Source organism: Jaculus jaculus, chromosome X (genome assembly GCF_020740685.1).
Source record: "Jaculus jaculus isolate mJacJac1 chromosome X, mJacJac1.mat.Y.cur, whole genome shotgun sequence".
Classification (NCBI taxonomy): domain Eukaryota; kingdom Metazoa; phylum Chordata; class Mammalia; order Rodentia; family Dipodidae; genus Jaculus; species Jaculus jaculus.
In genome coordinates, this window is record NC_059125.1 from 148,920,106 (window position 1) to 148,941,778 (window position 21,673).

General features: G+C 41.8%; 1 protein-coding gene across 4 annotated transcripts in view; it reads right to left on the reverse strand.

Moving 5' to 3' along the window:
• Positions 1-21,673, reverse strand: part of Cd99l2 (CD99 molecule like 2) — a 120,187-nt gene that overhangs the window by 16,038 nt on the left and 82,476 nt on the right. For all 4 annotated transcript variants that reach the window (XM_045140350.1, XM_045140347.1, XM_045140348.1 and 1 more), the window contains exons 5-7: positions 9,104-9,175; positions 8,894-8,974; positions 5,714-5,779 (exon numbers count right to left, since the gene is read on the reverse strand). In XM_045140350.1, coding sequence (XP_044996285.1) covers positions 5,714-5,779; positions 8,894-8,974; positions 9,104-9,175 — 219 coding nt within the window. The remainder of the gene's footprint in view (positions 1-5,713; positions 5,780-8,893; positions 8,975-9,103; positions 9,176-21,673) is intronic.

Here is a 21,673-nt window from a genome sequence, read left to right on the forward strand (position 1 = left end):
CGAGGCTCGGTTCCCCAGGACCCACGTTAGCCAGATGCACAAGGGGGCGCACGCGTCTGGAGTTCGTTTGCAGAGGCTGGAAGCCCTGGCGCGCCCATTCTCTCTTTCCCTCTATTTGTCTTTCTCTCTGTGTCTGTCGCTCTCGCTCGCAAATAAAAAAAAAAAATTAAAAATTAAATAAAATAAAATCTTAAAAAGAAAACACTTAAAACAGAGCCAAGTATCAACCAATGTATAGAAAAAGCACTCCAAACATGAAGCTCCAACTACTCTTCTTCTTCCATGGTGAGACACAGAATGCCTTTGATATAATTTTAGAAAACTCTCCGATGCCTACGGGGGCTCACGCCTGCGATCACGGCACTTGGGAGGCTGAGGCCCAAGGCTTGGGATGAGCTGAAAGGCCAACCCAGCCTACAATGTAAGTTCCGTTCTGCCTGTGCTATGTTATGTGAGATTGTTTAAAAAGAAAATCAAACATCTTTAAAAAAAAAAAAAGAAAGAAAGAAAATTCTGATATATTCAAAGTCCATGAAAATCGCTCCCTTCCTTTCACACAACCGAAGGCAGGACAGCTCAGTGACGCCATCTCACAAGTCACTAGCAAGGCTGCAACTTGTAGACCAGCAGGCTTTGAATCCCGCTTGCCTTCTGAGCCAGGCTAGGGTAGCCCGCTGCTATGCCAGCAATGCCCACGCACAGGGCACTTCATACTGTTACTGCCTTAACACGCAGACACCTAGGCACACAGACAGCTTCGTGGACTGCGTGGCTCCAGTGAACATTGCTATAATGGTCCCATAATGACAGGACCCCGTAGCTATAGCAACCACCATTGCTTGGACGGACCCTGTAGGACAGGAGGCATCAGCGAGAGAGTCATGTGCAATGGTGTCAATGTCCTGTCCCCTTGGAAACTTGTGGCAGTGTTGGGAGGTGACTTGGGTGCAGAGGGCTTCGTGTCTTTGTCCCGGGACTGGCTTTGTTACAAGAGCAGGCTGTCACAAAGTGAACCAGCTTGCGTGGGTCTCACAGCCAGGGCTTTCTGTCATGTGATGATGCAGTATGAGGCCTTCAGCAGATGCAGCCGCCCACCCCGGCTTCCCGGCTTCCCGGGCTGGGAGGTAAATAAACTGCTTTTCTTTCTTCCTGCTCCAGGCCTGGGTGTCCTATTATAGAAGCAGAGAACGGCTACCCGGCCTGTCAGCAGAGGGGTCAGCCGCTCAGTCTCAAACACAAAGACAACAATGCGCACGTCCACGTCAGCCTTGAGTGCCGCAGAGCCCGTCACCAGGAGCGACAGGGCCACGAGCAGGCGCTGCCCTTCTCTGACGGCAGCCCGGTCTCTGGCTTAGCGTGAGTGTCTGACGCGTCCGGTCGCCAAGGACACGGAGCCACGAACGGTACGATGATGCGCGCTAGACTGCTGGGGGAGGTCCGAGTGTTCAAGGACACCGGTCGGGACTCTGGGCTTACAGCAAAACAGAGCCAGGGCTTTTCGCTACTTTAAAATGCATTTGGATCACTTTAAAAAAACAACCACCACCTAGCAAGAGAAGTTCATTATAAAATTTACAAAGAAAGACGAATAAACAAAGCTGGGTGTGGTGGTACCTACTTGTAACTCAGATTTTGGGGAGGCTAAGGCAGGAAGATCATACACATACACCAACACACACACCACACACATACACCACACACATATGCCACACACACACACACACACACACACACACACACACACACTCAGTAGGGAGAATGGATAAAGAAAATGAACCCATCCATACAGTGGAAGTTATTCAGCCTGACAGAGCAGAGATGCTGACACACTCACTCTACAACAGGAGTGAACCTTGTTCACACTGAGCAAAGTATCACAGCTACAAAAGGCAAATTTTGTATGACTCCACTTATACGTGATTTCCGAAGTCGTCCAATTCACAGAAGTGGGAAGTAGGATAGAAATTTCCAGAGGCTGGTCAAGAGGCAAGCACACAGGCTGCTGACCATGGACAGTTGCTAAGTGTGCTGAGGAGCAGTTCCGGGGGGGGGGGCGATGCTGGTGTGCAGAAGCAGGAGTCTGGAAAACTAGAGGTACAAGCAGAGCAAGAGCTCCAAGACAAGGTTTCTCACCTAGGCTACTGTGAGGAAAAAAAACCCACCAGAAATGGAACATTCAAAGACCGGGAGAAATCTGCTGGGTCCCGGCATGTGTTGGGTAGGTACATGGAACAGAAGAACTGGGCTGTGAACACGCGTGCAAAGAAATGCAGGATGGACGGACAGATCAACGGGTGACATTTGGAGGGAATGAGCACTCAAAGAGACAGTCAACCAACTGACTCCGCTCAGTAACATCTTTAGCTCTGCACAGTACAAAGAACAACCCCTGTGGGTGAACCAGACACACCCTGTGTGTAAGTGTGGGTGATCCTCAAAGTTAAATGCTGGAGAGGTCACACAGGACAGAGGGAAGTCACTGGAAGCCATGGTGGGCCCAGAGGCTAACATGTGACGTTCTCTCCACTGGAGTAGCTGCAGGTAGGTTGCAAGTGTTCTTGTAAATAACCTGAATTAAACTCAGTGGGCACACACACACGCACGCACACACACACACACACACACACACACACAGCAAAAAAAGACATCAAATAGAAAAGTGATTAGCTGGGAAGAAGAAGGGGTTCCATGGGATGGAGGGAGGGGAGGAGGGAACAAGAGAATGTAATAGGACAGGGTGATCATTTCAATACATTATATACATGCATTAAATTCTTTTTAAAAAATATTGTTTATTTTTATTTATTTGATAGCGACAGACAGAGAGAGAAAGAGGCAGAGAGAGAGAGAATGGGCGTGGCAGGGCCTCCAGCCACTGCAAATGCATGCGCCACCTTGTGCATCTGGCTTACATGGGTCCTGGGGAATGGAGCCTCGAACCAGGGTCTTTAGGCTTTACAGGCAAACGCTTAACCACTAAGCCATCTCTCCAGCCCAAATTCTTTTTTCGTTTTTTGAGGTAGAGTCTCACTCTAGCCCAGGCTGACCTGGAATTCACTCTGTAGTCTCACAGTACCCTCAAACTCATGGCAATTCTCCTACTTCTGCCTCCCAAGTGCTAGGATTAAAGGCGTGCACCACCACGCCCAACTCTAAATTCTTTTTTTAAAATATTTTATTTTATTTATTTTTTTGAGAGACAGCGAGAGAGAGTGGCAGATACAGAGAGATATGGGGAGAAAGAGAGAGAATGGGCCCATCAGAGCCTCTAGCCACTGCAAATGAACTCCAGACGTATGTACCACTATGTGCATCTGGCTTATGTGTATACTGGGGAACTGAACCTGGGTCCTTAGGCTTTGCAGGCAAGCACATTAATCACTAAGCCATCTCTCCAGCCCTATATATATATGTACTAAATTCTTAACAATTTTGAAAAGATGGGGATAATGGGCATGTGGTATTACATGGTCTCAAGTTTCTCAGTCAAAGTGCTAGGGAGAGAAGTAGGCTATTGGAAGAAACAGGGACAATCTAAGTCCAGGCTGGCTAGGAAAGGAGTGGAGGGGAGAGAAGGCCACCCTCTTAGTGGAAAGCAAGAGGGTCCATCAATGACCAATCATCATGCCGGCCATGGTAGCGCATGCTTTTAATCCCAGCAATCAGGAGGCAGAGGTAGGAGGTTCGCCATGAGTTCAAGGCCACCCTGAGACTACATAGTGAATTCCAGGTTTCCAGGTCAGTCTGAGCTAGAGCAAGACCCTATCTTAAAAAAAAAAAATAATAATGGGCTGGAGAGATGGCTTAGCAGTTAAGCGCTTGCCTATAAAGCTTAAGAACCCTGGCTCGAGGCTCAATGCCCTAGGACCCACATTAGCCAGATGCACAAGGGGGCACACACATCTGGAGTTTGTTTGCAGTGGCTGGATGCCCTGGCATCCCCATTCTCTCCCTCTCCCCTCTCAAATAAAATAAAAATGAAAAAAAAATTCTTTAAGAAAATAATAAATAAATAGATAATAAAATAAAGAATCATCATTTTCAGACATATAAAATATGGGGCTTTTCTGGGGCCAGAAACATGTTTTCTTGAGGAAAACCACCTAGTAGATAATATACTGCAGAATGGCTGCCTGATTGTCTCTCAGCCCCAAGCCTGAGCAGGGCATTAGAGATGGCCTGTCTACACTGGCTCTGTCGCTCATTTTGATGTGATGCCTTCTCTTCCCTTACAGCGTGCCCACGTACTGGTATAAGGAGAGTGTCTGTGAACCCCACTGTGTGCTTCTCATTACGATGGCCCAGTGTCACACTTGTCCTTTCTGCTAGGGCCTTTTGATCTTCTTTTCCTGGCGCCCATAATGACAGCGGGTAGAACTGAAGCTAACAATTGATTATTCTTTACAAGAGGAGTTCCAATATGAGCCTAATTAAGGAATTTCCTAACATTTCTTCCTTGCTAAAACAAGTACTTATAATAAAGAAAAGGGCCTGACATGTCGTTCAGATTTTCATCTGTGTGCGCTCACATATGCGACTACTGCCCTCATCTTCCCATCTGGAAATACCATTTATCACCCAGGAGTAATTGGCTAATTTGCTAGGTTTGCCCTTTAAATGTTCCATGTTCTCCTGACACCTGGGAGGTTCGTTTAGAAGCTTTTAGGGCTTTTTCCTAGAGATGACACCATCTGGAAAGGTGTTTCGAGGGACAAGTGTGACGACGGTGTGCTTTAATCAGAAGAGAATACTCTTCCCCTTTGAGAGGCACCCAGTGCTTGTGAGAAAGGAGCCAATGCTGCAGCCAGGATGTGGGGAGTATTTTCCATGCATTCATAACTTGTCACCTTGGACCCTTGTTACAACTTGCCGTCACAACAGGTACTAAACAAATAGACACACCACAAGTTATACCACAACCACAAGTTACAGTCATAGCCAGATTACAATCACAATAACCTGTTATGTCAAACGCATCTGTTTGACGTCCCCACGGACTTAGGTTCAGATTTGACGTGTATTGTGATGACAGGTTCAAATTGTTGGTAGCTTGGGGAAGCTGAAGATAGGAGGTTTGGGGGAAGATGTGGTTATCCAGAAGTAACATGAGGGTCAGGCTTTGTGCGGGTAGAACCATTCCACCTCCTTAACTGTGGGGACAACTGGTGAAATCTACACATGGGATAAAATTTCATATGTCCACACACCTCACACAGGAATGATCTGGCAAACTCTGAATCCGCTCAGGAGATGACCGCATAGTATTGTGCAGATGGCAGCTTTCTAGTTTGGGTTTGCTTTTCACTTTTTTTTTTCTTGATGTCTTACTTGTTTTGTTTGATTCCTTTTGTTTTGTTTTGTTTGAGGCAGGGCCTCACTCTAGCCCAGGCTGATCTGGAACTCTCTCTGTAGCCCAAGCTGGCTTTGAACTCAGGATGGGCCTCCTACCTCAGCCTCCAGAGTGCATCACCATGACCAGCTCAGCTTCCTAGTTTAGGTAATCTGCTATGGCTCTGTCAGACTGTCCCCAGGGGAAGCTGGCTGAAGAGGACACAGGAACTCTCCTGAACTATTTGACTTGCAAGCTGAGATGTCTAGGTACCACCTCACATTTCCCAGAGGCTCGGTGAAAATGGCACAATTCGCCTACAGGCTGCATGGTCACCATTGTAACCAGAGTCAGGGGAAGGGCTGGACAAAGAAATACTCCTACCTTTATTCTTATCAGGAGAGTATGCCCCACCTCCCAATATGTCTTCAAGATCCTTGTCTGAAATGCCTAGGAAAAAATAAACATACATCTCAATGACAACAAATTCTTTGATGAGTGCCGGACAAATTCAAAGAGGATCCTCTGATTGCCCACTGCTAGTGCCTGTGCCCGGTATAAACTCACACCCTCAGAGAGAGGCTGAATACCATTCGATGACAAAGTTTTATGATATGCCAAAGGTGAAGGGATTCTTCAAAAAAAAAAAAAAAGTGGGGGGCTAACTTTACCAAGTGATCCCTTTCAAAGCAGGTTTTGGTCTTGCCTGAGCTCAAATACCTTCTTTTTCTCCCAATACTCCCCGTGTTTCTCCCACTGGTCTTGAAGATGCAGGTAGCCATTCCCTCTAAAGCCAAAGGGAGATATACACATCTACAGCTACATGTTTGCAGTTATATGAGACCCTGGACAGAAAACTGAGCTGCTTTTAAAAAAATATTTTATTTATTTGTTTAAGAGAGAGTGAGTGAGAAAGAGGCAGATAGAGAGAGAGAGAATGGGGGCATGAGGGCCTCTAGCCACTGCAAACAAACTCCAGATGCCAGGCTTTGCAGACATGTGACTTGACTGCTGAGCCATCTCCCCAGCCCCAAAACTAAGCTTCTTAATCAACCCAAGGAACCTGAGATGACAGAGAGGTATTACCTTGACTAGTTTCCTTTTACAACTCATTCAAATTCTTTATTTACACAGTCATTGATAACACAGGAAGCAGAAAAGTTAAGTATAGCTTCACTACTGAGTGCATACCTCTCTGAAAGTTCTATGTGATGAAATGGGAAGTGTGCTATACTCCAAACTTCTAGTTGATTGTCTTACAGAAGCACTGTGTAGTGACTATTCTAGTTCTAATAGGTTTTGGCTGCTTTGTGTCATAGGAAACCACTTTTATTGGACTGAATGAATGATAGTCATGGCAACCTGAATATCTGGAAAAAATGATGATTATTATTATTATTTTGTTTTTGCAGGTAGGGTCTCACTCTAGCCCAGGCTGACCAGGAATTCACTATGGAGTCTCAGGATGGCCTTGTACTCATGGCTATCCTCTTACCTCTGCCTCCCAAGTGTTGGGATTAAAGGGATGTGCCACCACGCCCGGCTTTTTTTTTTTTTTTTTTTAATGAATGACATGAGCCCATCAATTCAGGAAAGCTACTGATGGTAACTGTTGTCAGTGATAAGAACCCAAATGAAAACAGGATTCAGGAAAATCTGTTCTCTAACTGAAGGAGCTTAGTAGCATCTCAATAATAAGAGACTTTCCAGTAACACTGGTGGTGACATTCAAGTGTGGCATTGTGTTGAAGCCTGAGAAACTTCCAGATGATCAACCTTCATTGTTACAAAACCACATATGGGTAATGTTTGAATGTGACAGCTGGTCCACGGCTGGTGATACTGTTTTGGAATACTGTGCAACCTTTAGGATGTACAGGCTAGCTGGAGGAAATGTGTCATTGGGACAGGCCACTTTCTCGTTTTCTCTTCCTAACTATGGCCACCCTTTCCTCACCATGATGGACCATATTCCTTCTTACACCGCAACCTGAAATAAATCCTCCTTCCCTACAGTCGTTTCTTATCAGGTATTTGGTTACAGAAATGAGAAAAGTAACTAATAAAATGGGCAAGAGAGTTAGTGGCACCAAATGATGAAAGTTCACTAATGACATTTTATATTTCAAACTCGAATTAATCTGGAAAACCCCCAAAGAATGTCCTCAGTAATCTTCAAAGTCCATTAAAATATTTCTGCCTGGGCTGGAGAGCTGGCTTAGTGGTTTAGGGGCTTGCCAGCTAAGCCTAAGGACCCAGGTTCGATTCTCCATATCCCACGTAAGCCTGATGCACATGGTAGCACATGCATCTGCAGTTCATCTGCAGTGGCTAGAAGGCTGTGACATGTCCATTCTCTCTCTCTCCCTCTCTCTAATACTATTTTTGCCTATTATGGTTTAGCTATGTAGTCTACTCCTCAAAGGCTCTTACATTGGGGTCTTAGTTCACTATTGGTGGCATTATGTTAGGTATTTCTGGAAATTTTCAGAGGTTGGACCAACTAGGAGGAAGTAGGTAATTAGGGGTGTCTATCTTGCTTTGACTGTTTCTTGCTCCATTCTACTTCCTGACCTGCATGAAGCACACAGCTGTCGCCTACCATGTACTCCCGCCTCCATAATGATCTGGCCAAACACACAGGGCCAGGTGACCATGAACTGAACAGTGAGTCCAAATAGAGCCTTTTCTCCTTTGTGGATGTCAGATGTTTTGTAACAGCAATGAGAAAGATAACTAACACATTCTCCTTTCTCTGTGAGGCTGGACCATCTTTCTAAACATCAACCACAACGTCACAATTCAATTAAGAAGTAACATGAAAGCCGGGCGTGGTGGTGCATGCCTTTAATCCCAGCACTAAGGAGGCAGAGGTAGGAAAACTGCCATGAGTTCAAGGCCACTCTGAGACTACATAATAAATAACAGGTCAGCCTGGGCTAGAGTGAAACCCTACCTCAAAAACCAAAAAGGAGGAAAAAAGAAAAAGAAATAGTAACATGAAAATCCAAGCCAGACATTATAGTAATTTGCAACACTACAACATCATGCCACTATTCTCTCTGAAATTTCTCATAAAATACTATTTATGTTACATATAGGGCATTAAGTATTCATCATTTTAGATCAGGGTTGTTTTGTTTGTTTGTTTGTTTGTTTGTTTTGTTTTCGAGGTAGGGTCTCATCCTAGCTCAGGCTGACCTGGAATTCATTATGTAATCTCAGGGCAGCCTCAAACTCACGGCGATCCTCCTACCTCTGCCTCCCGAGTGCTGGGATTAAAGGAGTGAACACCACGCATGGCATCAGTTTTTGAACTATAAGTTGACAAATGATAAAGGGTGATATATATGATTTATATAAACAAAAGTTTTTCAGATCCTCAATAATATGGAGTCCTCAAACCAAAAAGTGTGAGCAGCACTGTTTTAAGGTTCTTCTGTGGTGTGGGGTGGCCCAGCTCTACTAGGTTATGAATAGCTACATGTGGCATTGTCGTTAGTAAGACAAGACTCTATCTGGAGCTACAGAGATGGTGTGTGGTTTCAACCAGCTATAACTTACCTCCCCCTCCTGCGCTTGGTTTTCTTGGGTCAACAACTCGATCATTTCGATCATCCAAGGCATCAGCCAGGTTAAAGTCATCTGATTCAGAGGCCACAAGACAAAAGAAACAGTCAACTAGTTAAGCTAAGAGTCGCTCATTTTGAAACTTGCCCAGAAAAAGCTCCATGTGGTCCTCCCTTTCTGCCTTCCTCATAGCAGCCTCCTTACCTAAAGGGTTTGCTGGTGCTCTAGTTGTACTTGGTCTCCTAGTTGTGGTGGTAGCAACATGGTCCCATGTCCCTAAAGGCAGGAAGGAGAACAGCAAGTTGAGTAACACAACGTACACTCACTCCCTGGCACAGGGAAATGCTGTGTTGGTTCTCGAGGACCCTACGTGATGTCCAAAGAATCACTTGAAAAAAGATGTCAAAGAGATACAAAAGGTGTTAAGTGTGGTGGGTCTGCTCCCATATTCTTCTGAACTCAGACACTGAGAGAATAACATAGGCCCATGCATGACCAGGTAAGGGGTACAGCTGGACTAAGGTCCCAGGTCTGCTGGAGATGACCACATGGCCTGGGGAGAACTAGATCCTAAGCACGATCCCTGAGGACTTCAACCCCTGGTTCCTACCATTCTTCACGTGGCCACTGAACCACACACAAAACTGGATGGAAGTGGACAATGATACATTCTCTGTGATGCACGCAAATGTTTTATAAACTGAAAGTGGCTCAAACATACACACATAATTTTTGAATAAGCGTAGATACTATTGTCTCTTGGAATGCAACCATAGTCTTTTAGAAATAAGCATTTCTTTCAAATAAGTTGCATGTCATTCATGAGTTTCCCAACAGTTTCTTCTCTTGAAGTGTACACTTTACCACAGTGTTTCCTAGTACTGAAGACACCCCGGGAGAAAGGCCGTGATGGTGCCATAGCAAGCAGGTAAAAGATAAGCAGACATACACACATGCAAAAGAAAAAGTTTGGACCCTAGGGCTGGACAGATGGCTCAGTGGTTAAGGCACTGGTCTACAAAGCCTGACAACCTGGGTTTGATTCCCCAGTTCCCACATGAAGCACGATGCACACGTCTCTCCTTTATATTTTTAATTTTTTTTTTTTATTTTTTGGTTTTTCGAGGTAGGGTCTCACTCTAGCCCAGGCTGACCTGGAATTCACTATGAAGTCTCAGGGTGGCCTCAAACTCCTGGCAATCCTCCTACCTCTACCTTCCGAGTGCTGGGATTAAAGGCGTGCGCCACCACGCCTGGCTGTTTTTGTTTATTTCAAAGTTAAGGTAGTGTTTTCTTTCCTCGTTGTTCAGTTGTAGATATTCTCTATGTAGCACGGATACTAATCCCGTAGTACAGTTATTATTAGAAAATGTTTTCTCCAATTATTGTGAGTTTTCTTTTCACTTTGAGAGTAACCTTTACAAAACTTAAAGCAAAGATTGATAATGAGCCAGGCGTGGTGGCACACACCTTTAATCCCAGCCCTCGGGAGACAGAGGTAGGAGGATTGCCAGGAGTTTGAGGCCACCCTGAGACTACACATAGTGAATTCCAGGTCAGCCTGGGCTAGAGTGAGACCCTACCTCAAAAAACCAAACAAATAAATAAATAAATAAATAAATAAATAAATAAATAAATAAATAAAATAAACAAAAACACAAATATGCGTATAAGGAAATATACACATAGCCAGTATGCATGTGAAATGAAGCTTAATATCACCAGTGAATCAAAAAATGCAATCAAACTCACATCAAATCACACTTCACCCTCATTAAAATAGCTATTAACTAAAGAAAAAGGAAAAAAAAATATTAAGTGTTGGTGGAGACATGAAAAAATTAGAAACCTGGTGCATTGCTCATGGGACTTTAAAATGGTATGGCTGATGTGGAAAACAGTTTGCCAGTTTCTCAAAATAGAAATAGAATTGCAATATGGTCCAGCAATTCCACTTCTAGGGATGTATTCAAATTGAAAGCAACAACTCACAAATACTCGCATGCCAATGTGCATAACAACATTATTCCCAACAGCCAAGAGGTTGAAACAAACCGAGCCTCCATCAGTATATGAATGGATACACAAAATACGGTATGTACATATACATATACATCATTCAGCCTTAAAAGAAAAAAATTATGGATACAGTCATCACAAGATTTGATCCAAAATGATACTACAGAGCCATGGTAACCAAAACAGCATGGCACTGGCACAAACCCAAAAGATAAATCACTGGAAGAGAAAACAAAACCCAGGACTAAACTCAGCCACAGCCACCTCATTTTTTACAAAGGTGTCAAAAACATACATTGGAGAAAAGAAAGTCTCTTGAACAAAGGGGACTGGGAAAACTGAATTTTCACATTTAATAGAATGAGACTAGATTGCTCGGGTGATAGGTTCAGCAGGTAACAGCCACTGCTGTGCAAGTACGAGGAAATCTCTAGCACCCATGTAAAAGAGCAGGTGCGGCCACACTTGCCTGTGACTCTAGCACTGTGGGAAGTGGAAATGAGGATCATGGGGGTCCCTGATCAGCTAGTTGAACTGAAAAACAGTGAGCTTAAGGTTCAATGAGAGATTTCTTAAGAAACTAAGGTAGAAGAATGATGGAGGAGGACGCCTTATGTCTTCCTCTGACCTCAACATGCACTCACACAGGGTGCACATTCCTGCACTCACACCACATGTGAACACATACACCACATACTACACATGTACACACACAGAATGAAACTAGGCCCATATCTCACCCTGTGCAAAAATCTATTCAAAATAGACCAAGTCCATCATGGAAGGCCTGAAACTCTGAAATTGCTAGAGAAAAAATAGACAAACACATCCAGATAAGGACAGAAACAGGACTTTCTGAAAAGGACACCAATAACACAGAAAATACGAGAATTGGCAAACAGGATTATATGAAATTGAAAAGCACAGCAAAAGAAACAATCAGCAGAGTGAAGAAACTGCTTACAGAATAGGAGAAAATATCTGTCAACTATTCCTCAGACAGAGAATTAATAAAGAACTTCAAAAATTAAACAAAACAAATAAACTAACATGTAATCAGTAAATGGGGTAGCTCTCCAAAGAAGAAATACAAATGCCCAATAAATAGTTGGCAGACTATTCAACATCATTAGCCCTCAAGTAAATGTTAATTAAAAGTGCTTTCAGATTCCATCTCACCCCAGCCAGACTGTCTAAATCAAAATGCTAACAAATGTTGGTGTGGATACGGGCAAAGAGGAAACCTTATACACTGCTGGCGGGAGTATAAACTGGTGGAACCATTACTGAAACCAGTGGGGGTTCTTAAAAAAGCTAAAAAGAGAACTACCATATTACCCAGCTATACCACTTCTGGCCATGTACCCAAAGGACTTCTAAGTTTTACAGAGCTACTTGCATAGCCATGTTTATTGCTGTACTATTCATAATAATTGAGTTATGGAACTAGCCTAGAAATCCATCAACAGATGAATGCATAAAGAAAACATGATGTGGCTAGAGAGATGGCTTAGCAGTTAAGGCACATGCCTGCAAAGCCTAAGGACCCAGGTTTGATTCTCCAGGTCCCACGTAAGCTAGATGCACATGGTGGCACATGCATCTGGAGTTTGTTTGTAGTGGCTACAGGCCCTGGCGTGCCCATTCTCATTCTCTCTCTCTCTCTCTCTCCTCCTCCTCTCTGTCTCTAATAAATAATGAAAAAAAAACATGATGCATATGCACAATAGAATTTTATTCAATTATAAAGAAGAATTATGAATGATGGTCTTTGCAGGAAATGAATAGAACTAAAGATTATGTCAAACTAAATAATCTAGGTTCAGAAATAAACCTCATATAAAAAAATCAAGATATAGAGGATGGAGAGACAGCTTACCAGTTAAGGCACTTGCCTGCTAAGCCTAAGGACCCAGGTCCAATTTCCTAGTACACATGTAAGCCAGATGCACAAGGTGGCATGCATCTGGAGTTTGTTTGCAGTGGTTGGAGGCCCTGGCATGCCAATTCTCTCTATATATATCTGCCTCTCTCTTAAATAAACAAATAGTTTTAAAAAGTTAACTTTAAAAAAGAATCCAGACATAAATTTGTATAGACACATTATATGAAAGTAGAAAGGGAACTTTGAATGTCAGGGAGAAATCTCAAAGGAAGAGTGAAGGGGAACTAGAAGGATGGTGGCATAAATTTCACATGAATGGAGAGGGAGGGAGTACTGAGGACAAGGAGGAGAAAATGTGAATGAAACCAAGCATAATCATCACAGTGAAATCTATTCCTTCCGATGCTTACCTAAAAAAACTGTTTAAAACATAGAAACAACCCAAATGTTATGAATAAGTAAATGAAACCCAGTTGTACTGCATACATACATTATAAATGAAAAGACTGCAAATTAATAAGTGAAATTCTGGGCTGGACAGATGGCTTAGTGGTTAAGGGGCTTGCCTGCAAAGCCAAAGGACCCAGGTTTGATTCCTTAGGACCCATGTAAGTCACATGCACAAGTGACTAGAGGCCATGGAGCACCCATACTCTCCCTCATTCTCTCAAAGAAAGAAAGAAAGAAAGAAAGAATTGTAAACAAAGAAATTCTGACAATGTTACAACATAGATGAACCCTGAAAACATTGTTAAGTGAAATGATGCAGATACAAAATGGTAAATATTGCATGATTCTAAATATATGAAATACCTAGAATTGGCAAATTCTCAGACAGAAGTCTCATCGAGGACACTCCGGACCAGGGGATTCTGTTTGGGCTGATGACAAAGTTGTGGAAATCTGCAGTGGGACAGCTGTGCAATGCTGTGAGTTACTTAACATCACCAAGTCATACCCCACAGTGGACAAAATGGCAAGCCTTGTTCTATATGCTCATCACAAGAAAAAAAAGCCTTAGACTAGATAAAATAGACAACCTGAATTTTCTTGTAGTGAAATTGAAATTTTAATTCAAAAGCTCTCACAAAAGAAATCTCTGAGCCTTGATGCCTTCACTGGGGAATTTTGCCCAACATTCAAAAATGAAAAGTTTACACAATATCTTGCAGAAACTAGAGCGGAGGGAATACTTTGCAATTCATTTTATGAAGCCAGTATTATGTTAGGAACAAGCACGAATGAAGAGCACATTTGAAAGGCCCTACATACCAATAGCTTTCTTGGACTTGTGGGAAAGATCATTAAGGAAATATTAGCAAATTGCATAGAACTTATAAAAAATAATTTCACAGGGATGGGTATATATCTCAATGGTAGGTACATGACCAATACACATGAAGCCCTGGGTTTGATCCCAGCAAGAAGGAAGAGAAGAAAGAAACCAACAAGGAGGAAGAGATAGGGAGGAAGAAGACAGGATGGATAGATGAACGGATGGATAGATGGAAGGAAGGAAGGGAGGGAGGGAGGGAGGAATGGATTTGTTCATACCAAGCAAAAACAGTCTTCAGATCTGCAAGCCCGGAAAAACAGCCAGTGTAGTCCATCATATCAATAGGTTAAAGAAGAAAAGAACATAAATGTGCCAAATGACATGAAAAAAAAATCCAGCAGTTGCTTATGAGCAAACGTTGTTTTCATTAACCCAGGAATAAGGGGGAACTACCTGAATTTCAGGAAGAACAGCCAGAACCCATTTCTGGTTACTACACTTGTTGGTGGAAGAGGATATTTTCCTCCTACATGATCAGGAACAGAGCAAGGACATCTTATTTCAAGTACTGCTGGAAGTTCTACAAATAAATAAAAGGAAATATGCAGATTGGAAAAGAAGACCTCCATCTGTCCCTATTTCGGCAGTATTTCAGGATACATGAGCAAGCCTCTCTCTCATTCACGTGGAACAGCAGTCAACATATGGAACCCCAAATTGAAAGCACATACCACTCACAACAGCTCCAAAGAAAACAAAAGAGCTAACTTTAGAAACATAGATGCTAAAATTCCAGCACTCTGATAAAAACTACAATACTATGTAAAATAAAGAGGAACTAAGTCAATAGAGATACACGCTATGTTCAAAGACTGGAAGATTCAACAAAATAAAGATGTGTTTAACATGAACTTATAAAAACATTCCACCAATTTTCTTTGTAAACTTTGTTTTTCTAGAAATAGACTTACTCTAAAATGGTTATGGGAAGGCAGAAGTCCTAAAATAGCCTTGATTTTATTTATTTTTTAGGCAAGCCCAACAGTGAGAAAGCACGCGCATGCATGAGAGACAGAGAGAGACAGAGAGACAGAGAGAGAAGTAACTACCCAGGGCCTCCAGCCACTGCACTCCAACTCCAAACACATCTGTCCCCATGTGCACTTGCGTCACTGTGCGTCTGGCTTACCTGCAACCTGGAGAGTTGAACCTGGGTCCTTAGGCTTCACGGGCAACCACCTTAACCGCTAAGCCATCTCTCCAGCCCAAGTATTTTTTTAAAAAATATTTTATCTCTTTATTTATTTGAGAGACAGAGGAAGAAAGAGACAGAAAGAATGGGCGCACCAGGGCTTCCAGCCACTGCAAACAAACTCCAGACACATGAGCCGCCTTGTGCATCTGGTTTATGTGGGTACTGGAGAATTGAACCTGGGTTCCTTGGCTTTGCAGACAAGCACCTTAACTGCTAAGCCACCTCTCCAGCCTGCAATTATGTTTTCCAACCAAAATATGTGACACTACAAGAAGAAAAATCACCAATATGTGGAAATCACACAATGAACAACAAATAGATCAAAGAAGAATTTTTTTTCTTTTCCTTCCTTCCTTCCTTCCTTCTTCAACGTAGGGTCTTGCTCTAGCCCAGGCTGACCTGGAGTTCACTATGTAGTCTCATAGTGACCTTGAACTCACGGCAGTCTTCCTACCTCTCCCTCCCAAGCACTGGATTAAACACGTGCACCACCACACCCGGCCAAAGAAGAATTTTTAAAATACTTGTCTTTATTTATTTGTAAGGAGAGAGAGAAAGCATACATGTTGAGACCTCTTGCTGCAGCAAACAAACTCCAAATGCTTGTGCCACTTTCTTTTTTTTTTAAATTTTTCATTTTTATTGACTAAGAATGTGACTGTGTACATACTGATGAAAATACATTGAATATATAGTTCTGTGACTTTCATGTGCTTTCCATATAAGTACCCTAAGTCCATAGCAGTATTGCAGCTGCTAATAATCACTAATATTTTGATTCTGTGATACTTTTTATCAGAATTACCTGAGACAGTTCCCAAAAGAGTAAGATTCTAGAAAAGTCCAATATGACAATAGTTCTCTAAAAAAGCAACTAGAGGGTAAGAAAAAGTGCTGTCTAAGAATGTCCATCCAAGCCACAGTGCATGTTTTTTGTTTGGTTTTCTTTTGAGACATTGTTTCACTCTATGGCCCAGGCTGGTCTCCAGAGAACACTTCTGTTGTCTCTGCCTCCTGAATGCGTGGAAAACAGGCATGGGTTGTGACCCAGCTACCAGATTAGACACAAGTTAAAAAGTTTTGAAAATTTAAATAATTCTTAAAAATCCTTTGGAGACCAATGGAGAGAAGGGGGTAAAATGGAGAGTAGAGTTGTGAAGGGGAGAGTGGAGAAGGGGAGGGAATTATTATGGTTTATTGGCTATAAGTATAGAAGTTGTCAGTAAGAAAAAATAATTCAAAACTGAAAAAAAAGTCCTTTGTATATACTAGGAGTCCATTTTAGTTATTTAAAATAAGTTCGGTCTTCCGGTTAAGATGGCGGCGTAGGTACCACGCCAAAGCAGCCTAGGGGGGAAAAAGACCAAAAAAACTCAGCAAAATACACACTTTTACTAAAAAGTGAGGTGTATAGGAAGTTGAGGCGGCAGCGGAGAAGTGGAAGAGTTATAGAGCATCCAGAGCCCGCACAGGCGGGAACAGCGGCTCCGGGGCGGCTCGCGGCAGAAAACCGCCGGACTCTCGGCTCGAGCCGCAGGACAAGCCAGGTGCGGGATTTTACACACCTTTCAATAATATCTCTTAATATCAACGGTCTCAATGCCCCAATGAAAAGACATAGATTTGCAGACTGGGTTAAAAAGCAGGATCCTACAATTTGTTGTCTCCAAGAAACTCACCTTTCTACAAAGGATAGACATTATCTAAGGGTGAAAGGTTGGAAGACGGTGTTTCAAGCAAATGGGCCTAGAAAACAAGCAGGGGTTGCTATCCTAATATCAGACAGGGTAGACTTTAGTCCGACGTTAGTCAAAAAAGATAAGGAAGGTCACTTTATATTGATTAAGGGCACACTCCAACAGGAGGACATTACAATCCTAAACATATATGCACCTAACATGGGGGCTCCCAAATTCGTCAAACAAACACTATTAGAACTAAGGTCACAGATAACACCAAACACAGTGGTGGTGGGTGACTTTAACACCCCACTCTCATCAATTGACAGGTCATCCAGGGAAAGAATAAACAGAGAGGCATCTGGACTAAATGAGGTCATAGAAGGAATGGACCTAACAGATATATACAGGACATTTCACCCAAAGGCTGCAGAATATACATTCTTTTCAGCAGCACATGGAACATTCTCTAAAATAGACCATATATTAGGACACAAAGCAAATCTTAACAAATTCAGGAAAATAGAAATAATTCCTTGCATTCTATCTGACCACAATGGAATTAAACTACAAATCAGTAGCAAGAAAGGCTATAGAGCATACACAAAATCATGGAAACTAAACAATACACTACTAAATGATGAGTGGGTCAATGAAGAAATCAAAAAGGAAATCAAAAAATTTATAGAGTCAAATGATAATGAGAACACAACATACCAAAATCTCTGGGACACAATGAAGGCAGTTCTAAGAGGTAAATTTATAGCCTTAAGTGCCTATATTAAGAAATTAGAAAGGTCGCAAGTAAACGACCTAATGCTTCGCCTTAAAGCCTTGGAAAAAGAAGAACAAGGCAAAGCAAAAAGTAGTAGACGGGAAGAAATAATAAAGATTAGGGCAGAAATTAATGAAATAGAAACAAAAAGAACAATCCAAAGAATTAATGAAACATAGAGTTGGTTCTTTGAAAGGATAAACAAGATTGATAAACCCTTAGCAAATCTGACCAAAAGAAAGAGAGAAGAGACACAAATTAATAAAATCAGAGATGAACAAGGTAACATCACAACAGATTCCAGAGAAATTCAAAAAATTATAGGGACATACTATAAAAGCATATACTCCACAAAGTATGAAAATCTGAAAGAAATGGATGATTTCCTTGATCTATATGACCTACCTAAATTAAATCAAAATGAGATTAATCACTTAAATAGACCTATAACAAACATGGAGATCCGAGCAGTTATCAATAATCTCCCAACTAAAAAAAGCCCAGGCCCGGATGGATTCACTGCTGAATTTTACCAGACTTTTAAGGAAGAGCTAACACCATTGCTTCTTAAGCTTTTCCAGGAAATAGAAAAAGAAGGAATTCTACCAAACTCCTTCTATGAGGCCAGCATCACCCTGATACCAAAACCAGGCAAAGATAGAACAAAAAAAGAAAATTACAGACCAATCTCCCTCATGAACATAGATGCAAAAATTCTCAACAAAATATTGGCAAACAGAATACAAGAGTATATCAAAAAGATCATTCACCCTGACCAAGTAGGCTTTATCCCAGAGATGCAGGGATGGTTCAACATACGCAAATCTATAAATGTAATACATTACATAAATGGGTTGAAGGACAAAAATCACATGATCATCTCATTAGATGCAGAGAAAGCATTTGACAAAATCCAACATCCCTTCATGATAAAAGTCCTACAGAGACTGGGAATAGAAGGAACATATCTCAATATAATAAAGGCTATTTATGACAAGCCTACAGCCAACATATTACTAAATGGGGAAAAACTGGAAGCTTTTCCACTAAAATCAGGAACAAGACAAGGGTGTCCACTGTCTCCACTTCTATTTAATATAGTTTTGGAAGTCTTAGCCATAGCAATAAGGCAAGAGACACACATAAAAGGGATACAAATTGGAAAGGAAGAAATCAAGTTATCATTATGTGCAGATGACATGATTCTATACATAAAGGACCCTAAAGACTCTACTAGCAAGCTGTTAGAGCTGATCAAAACCTACAGCCATGTAGCAGGATACAAAATAAATACACAGAAATCAGTAGCCTTCGTATATGCTAACAACAAACACACAGAGGATGAAATCAGAGAATCACTCCCATTCACAATTGCATCAAAAAAAATAAAATACCTTGGAATAAACCTAACCAAGGAAGTAAAGAATCTATACAATGAGAACTTTAAAACACTCAAGCGAGAAATTGCAGAAGACACTAGAAAGTGGAGAAACATCCCTTGTTCCTGGCTTGGAAGAATCAATATCGTGAAAATGGCAATCTTACCTAAAACAATCTACACATTTAATGCAATCCCTATCAAAATTCCAAAGGCTTTCTTCATGGAAATAGAAAAAACAATCCAAAAATTCATTTGGAATCACAAAAAACCTCGAATATCTAAAATAATACTGAGCAACAAAAAAGAGGCTGGTGGTATCACCATACCTGATTTTAACCTATACTACAGAGCCATAGTAACAAAAACAGCATGGTACTGGCACAAAAACAGACATGTAGATCAGTGGAACAGAATAGAGGACCCAGATGTAAGCCCAAGTAGCTATAGCCACCTGATATTCGATAAAAATGCCAAAAATACTCATTGGAGAAGAGACAGCCTTTTCAGCAAATGGTGTTTTGAAAACTGGATAAATATCTGCAGAAGGATGAAAATAGATTCTTCTCTCTCGCCATGCACAAGAATTAAGTACAAATGCATTAAAGACCTTAACATCAGACCGGAAACTTTGAAACTGCTAGAGGAAAAAGTAGGGGAAACCCTTCAACATATTGGTCTTGGCAAAGACTTTCTGAATACAACCCCAATTGCTCAGGCAATAAAACCACAGATTAACCACTGGGACCTAATGAAATTACAAAGATTTTGCACCGCAAAGGACACAGTGAAAAAAGCAAAGAGGCAACCTACAGAATGGGAAAAAATCTTCGCCAGCTATATATCTGATAGAGGATTAATATCTAGGCTATACAAAGAACTCAAAAAGTTAACCAATAAGGAATCAAACAAGCCAATCAAAAAATGGGCTAAGGAGCTAAATAGAGAGTTCTCAAAGGAAGAAATACGAATGGCATATAAGCACCTAAAAAAATGTTCTACGTCACTAGTCATCAGGGAAATGCAGATTAAAACTACATTGAGATTCCATCTCACTCCTGTCAGATTGGCCACCATCATGAAAACAAATGATCATAAATGTTGGCGGGGATGTGGAAAAAAAGGAACCCTTCTGCACTGCTGGTGGGAATGCAATCTGGTCCAGCCATTGTGGAAAACAGTGTGGAGGTTCCTAAAGCAGCTAGAGATTGATCTACCATATGACCCAGCTATAGCACTCCTAGGCATATATCCAAAGGACTCATCTCATTTCCTTAGAAGTACATGCTCAACCATGTTTATTGCTGCTCAATTTATAATAGCTGGGAAATGGAACCAGCCTAGATGTCCCTCAACAGATGAGTGGATAATGAAGATGTGGTACATTTATACAATGGAGTTCTACTCAGCGGTAAAGAAAAATGAAGTTATGAAATTTGCAGAAAAATGGATGGACCTGGAAAGTATTATACTAAGTGAGGTAACCCAGGCCCAGAAAGCCAAGCGCCACATGTTCTCTCTCATATGGGGATCCTAGCTACAGATGACTGGGCTTCTGCGTGAGAATGAAAATACTTAGTAGCAGAGGCCAGTAAGTTGAAAAGGAGACATAAAGGGTAGAGAAAGGAAGGGAGGAGGATACTTAATAGGTTGATATTATATATATGTAATTACAATGATTGTAATGGGGAGGTAATATGATGGAGAATGGAATTTCAAACGGGAAAGTGTGGGGGTGGGGAGGGAGGGAATTACCATGGGATATATTTTATAATCATGGAAAATGTTAATAAAAATTAAAAAATAATAAGTTCGGTCCCAAGACGGGAAAAGGCAGTTTTGAAGAGGAGGGAGGGACTCCCCGAACACACGGGGTATGAACACGAATTTCAGAGGCAGAAGCACAGGCGGATCAGGGGGTGGGGCAGAGGATGATCAACAAAAACAGATTATATATGAAAATGACACAATGAAACCTACTACTTTGTATGCTAATTAAAAATAAAAATAAGTGCTGGAGGGCTGGATAGATGGCTTAGCAGTTAAGCGCTTGCCTGTGAAACCTAAGGACCCCGGTTCGAGGCTCGGTTCCCCAGGTCCCACGTTAGCCAGATGCACAAGGGGGCGCACGCGTCTGGAGTTCGTTTGCAGAGGCTGGAAGCCCTGGCGCGCCCATTCTCTCTCTCTCCCTCTATCTGTCTTTCTTCCTGTGTCTGTCGCTCTCAAATAAATTTAAAAAAAAATGAACAAAAAAATAAGTGCTGGAAAGATGGTTCAGTGGTTAAGGCACTTGCCTATAAAGCCTAACAACCTGGGTTCAATCCCCCAGAACCCACATAAAGCCAAATGCACCAAGTGAAGCATGCATCTTGAGTATGTTTTCACTGGCACACCTATTCTCTCTCTTTTTGCTTGCAAATAAATAAATAAAAATGGTTAAAAATAAAAAAGCAGAGCATGGTGGCACACACCTTTAATCTCGGCACTTGGGAGGCAGAGGTAGAAAG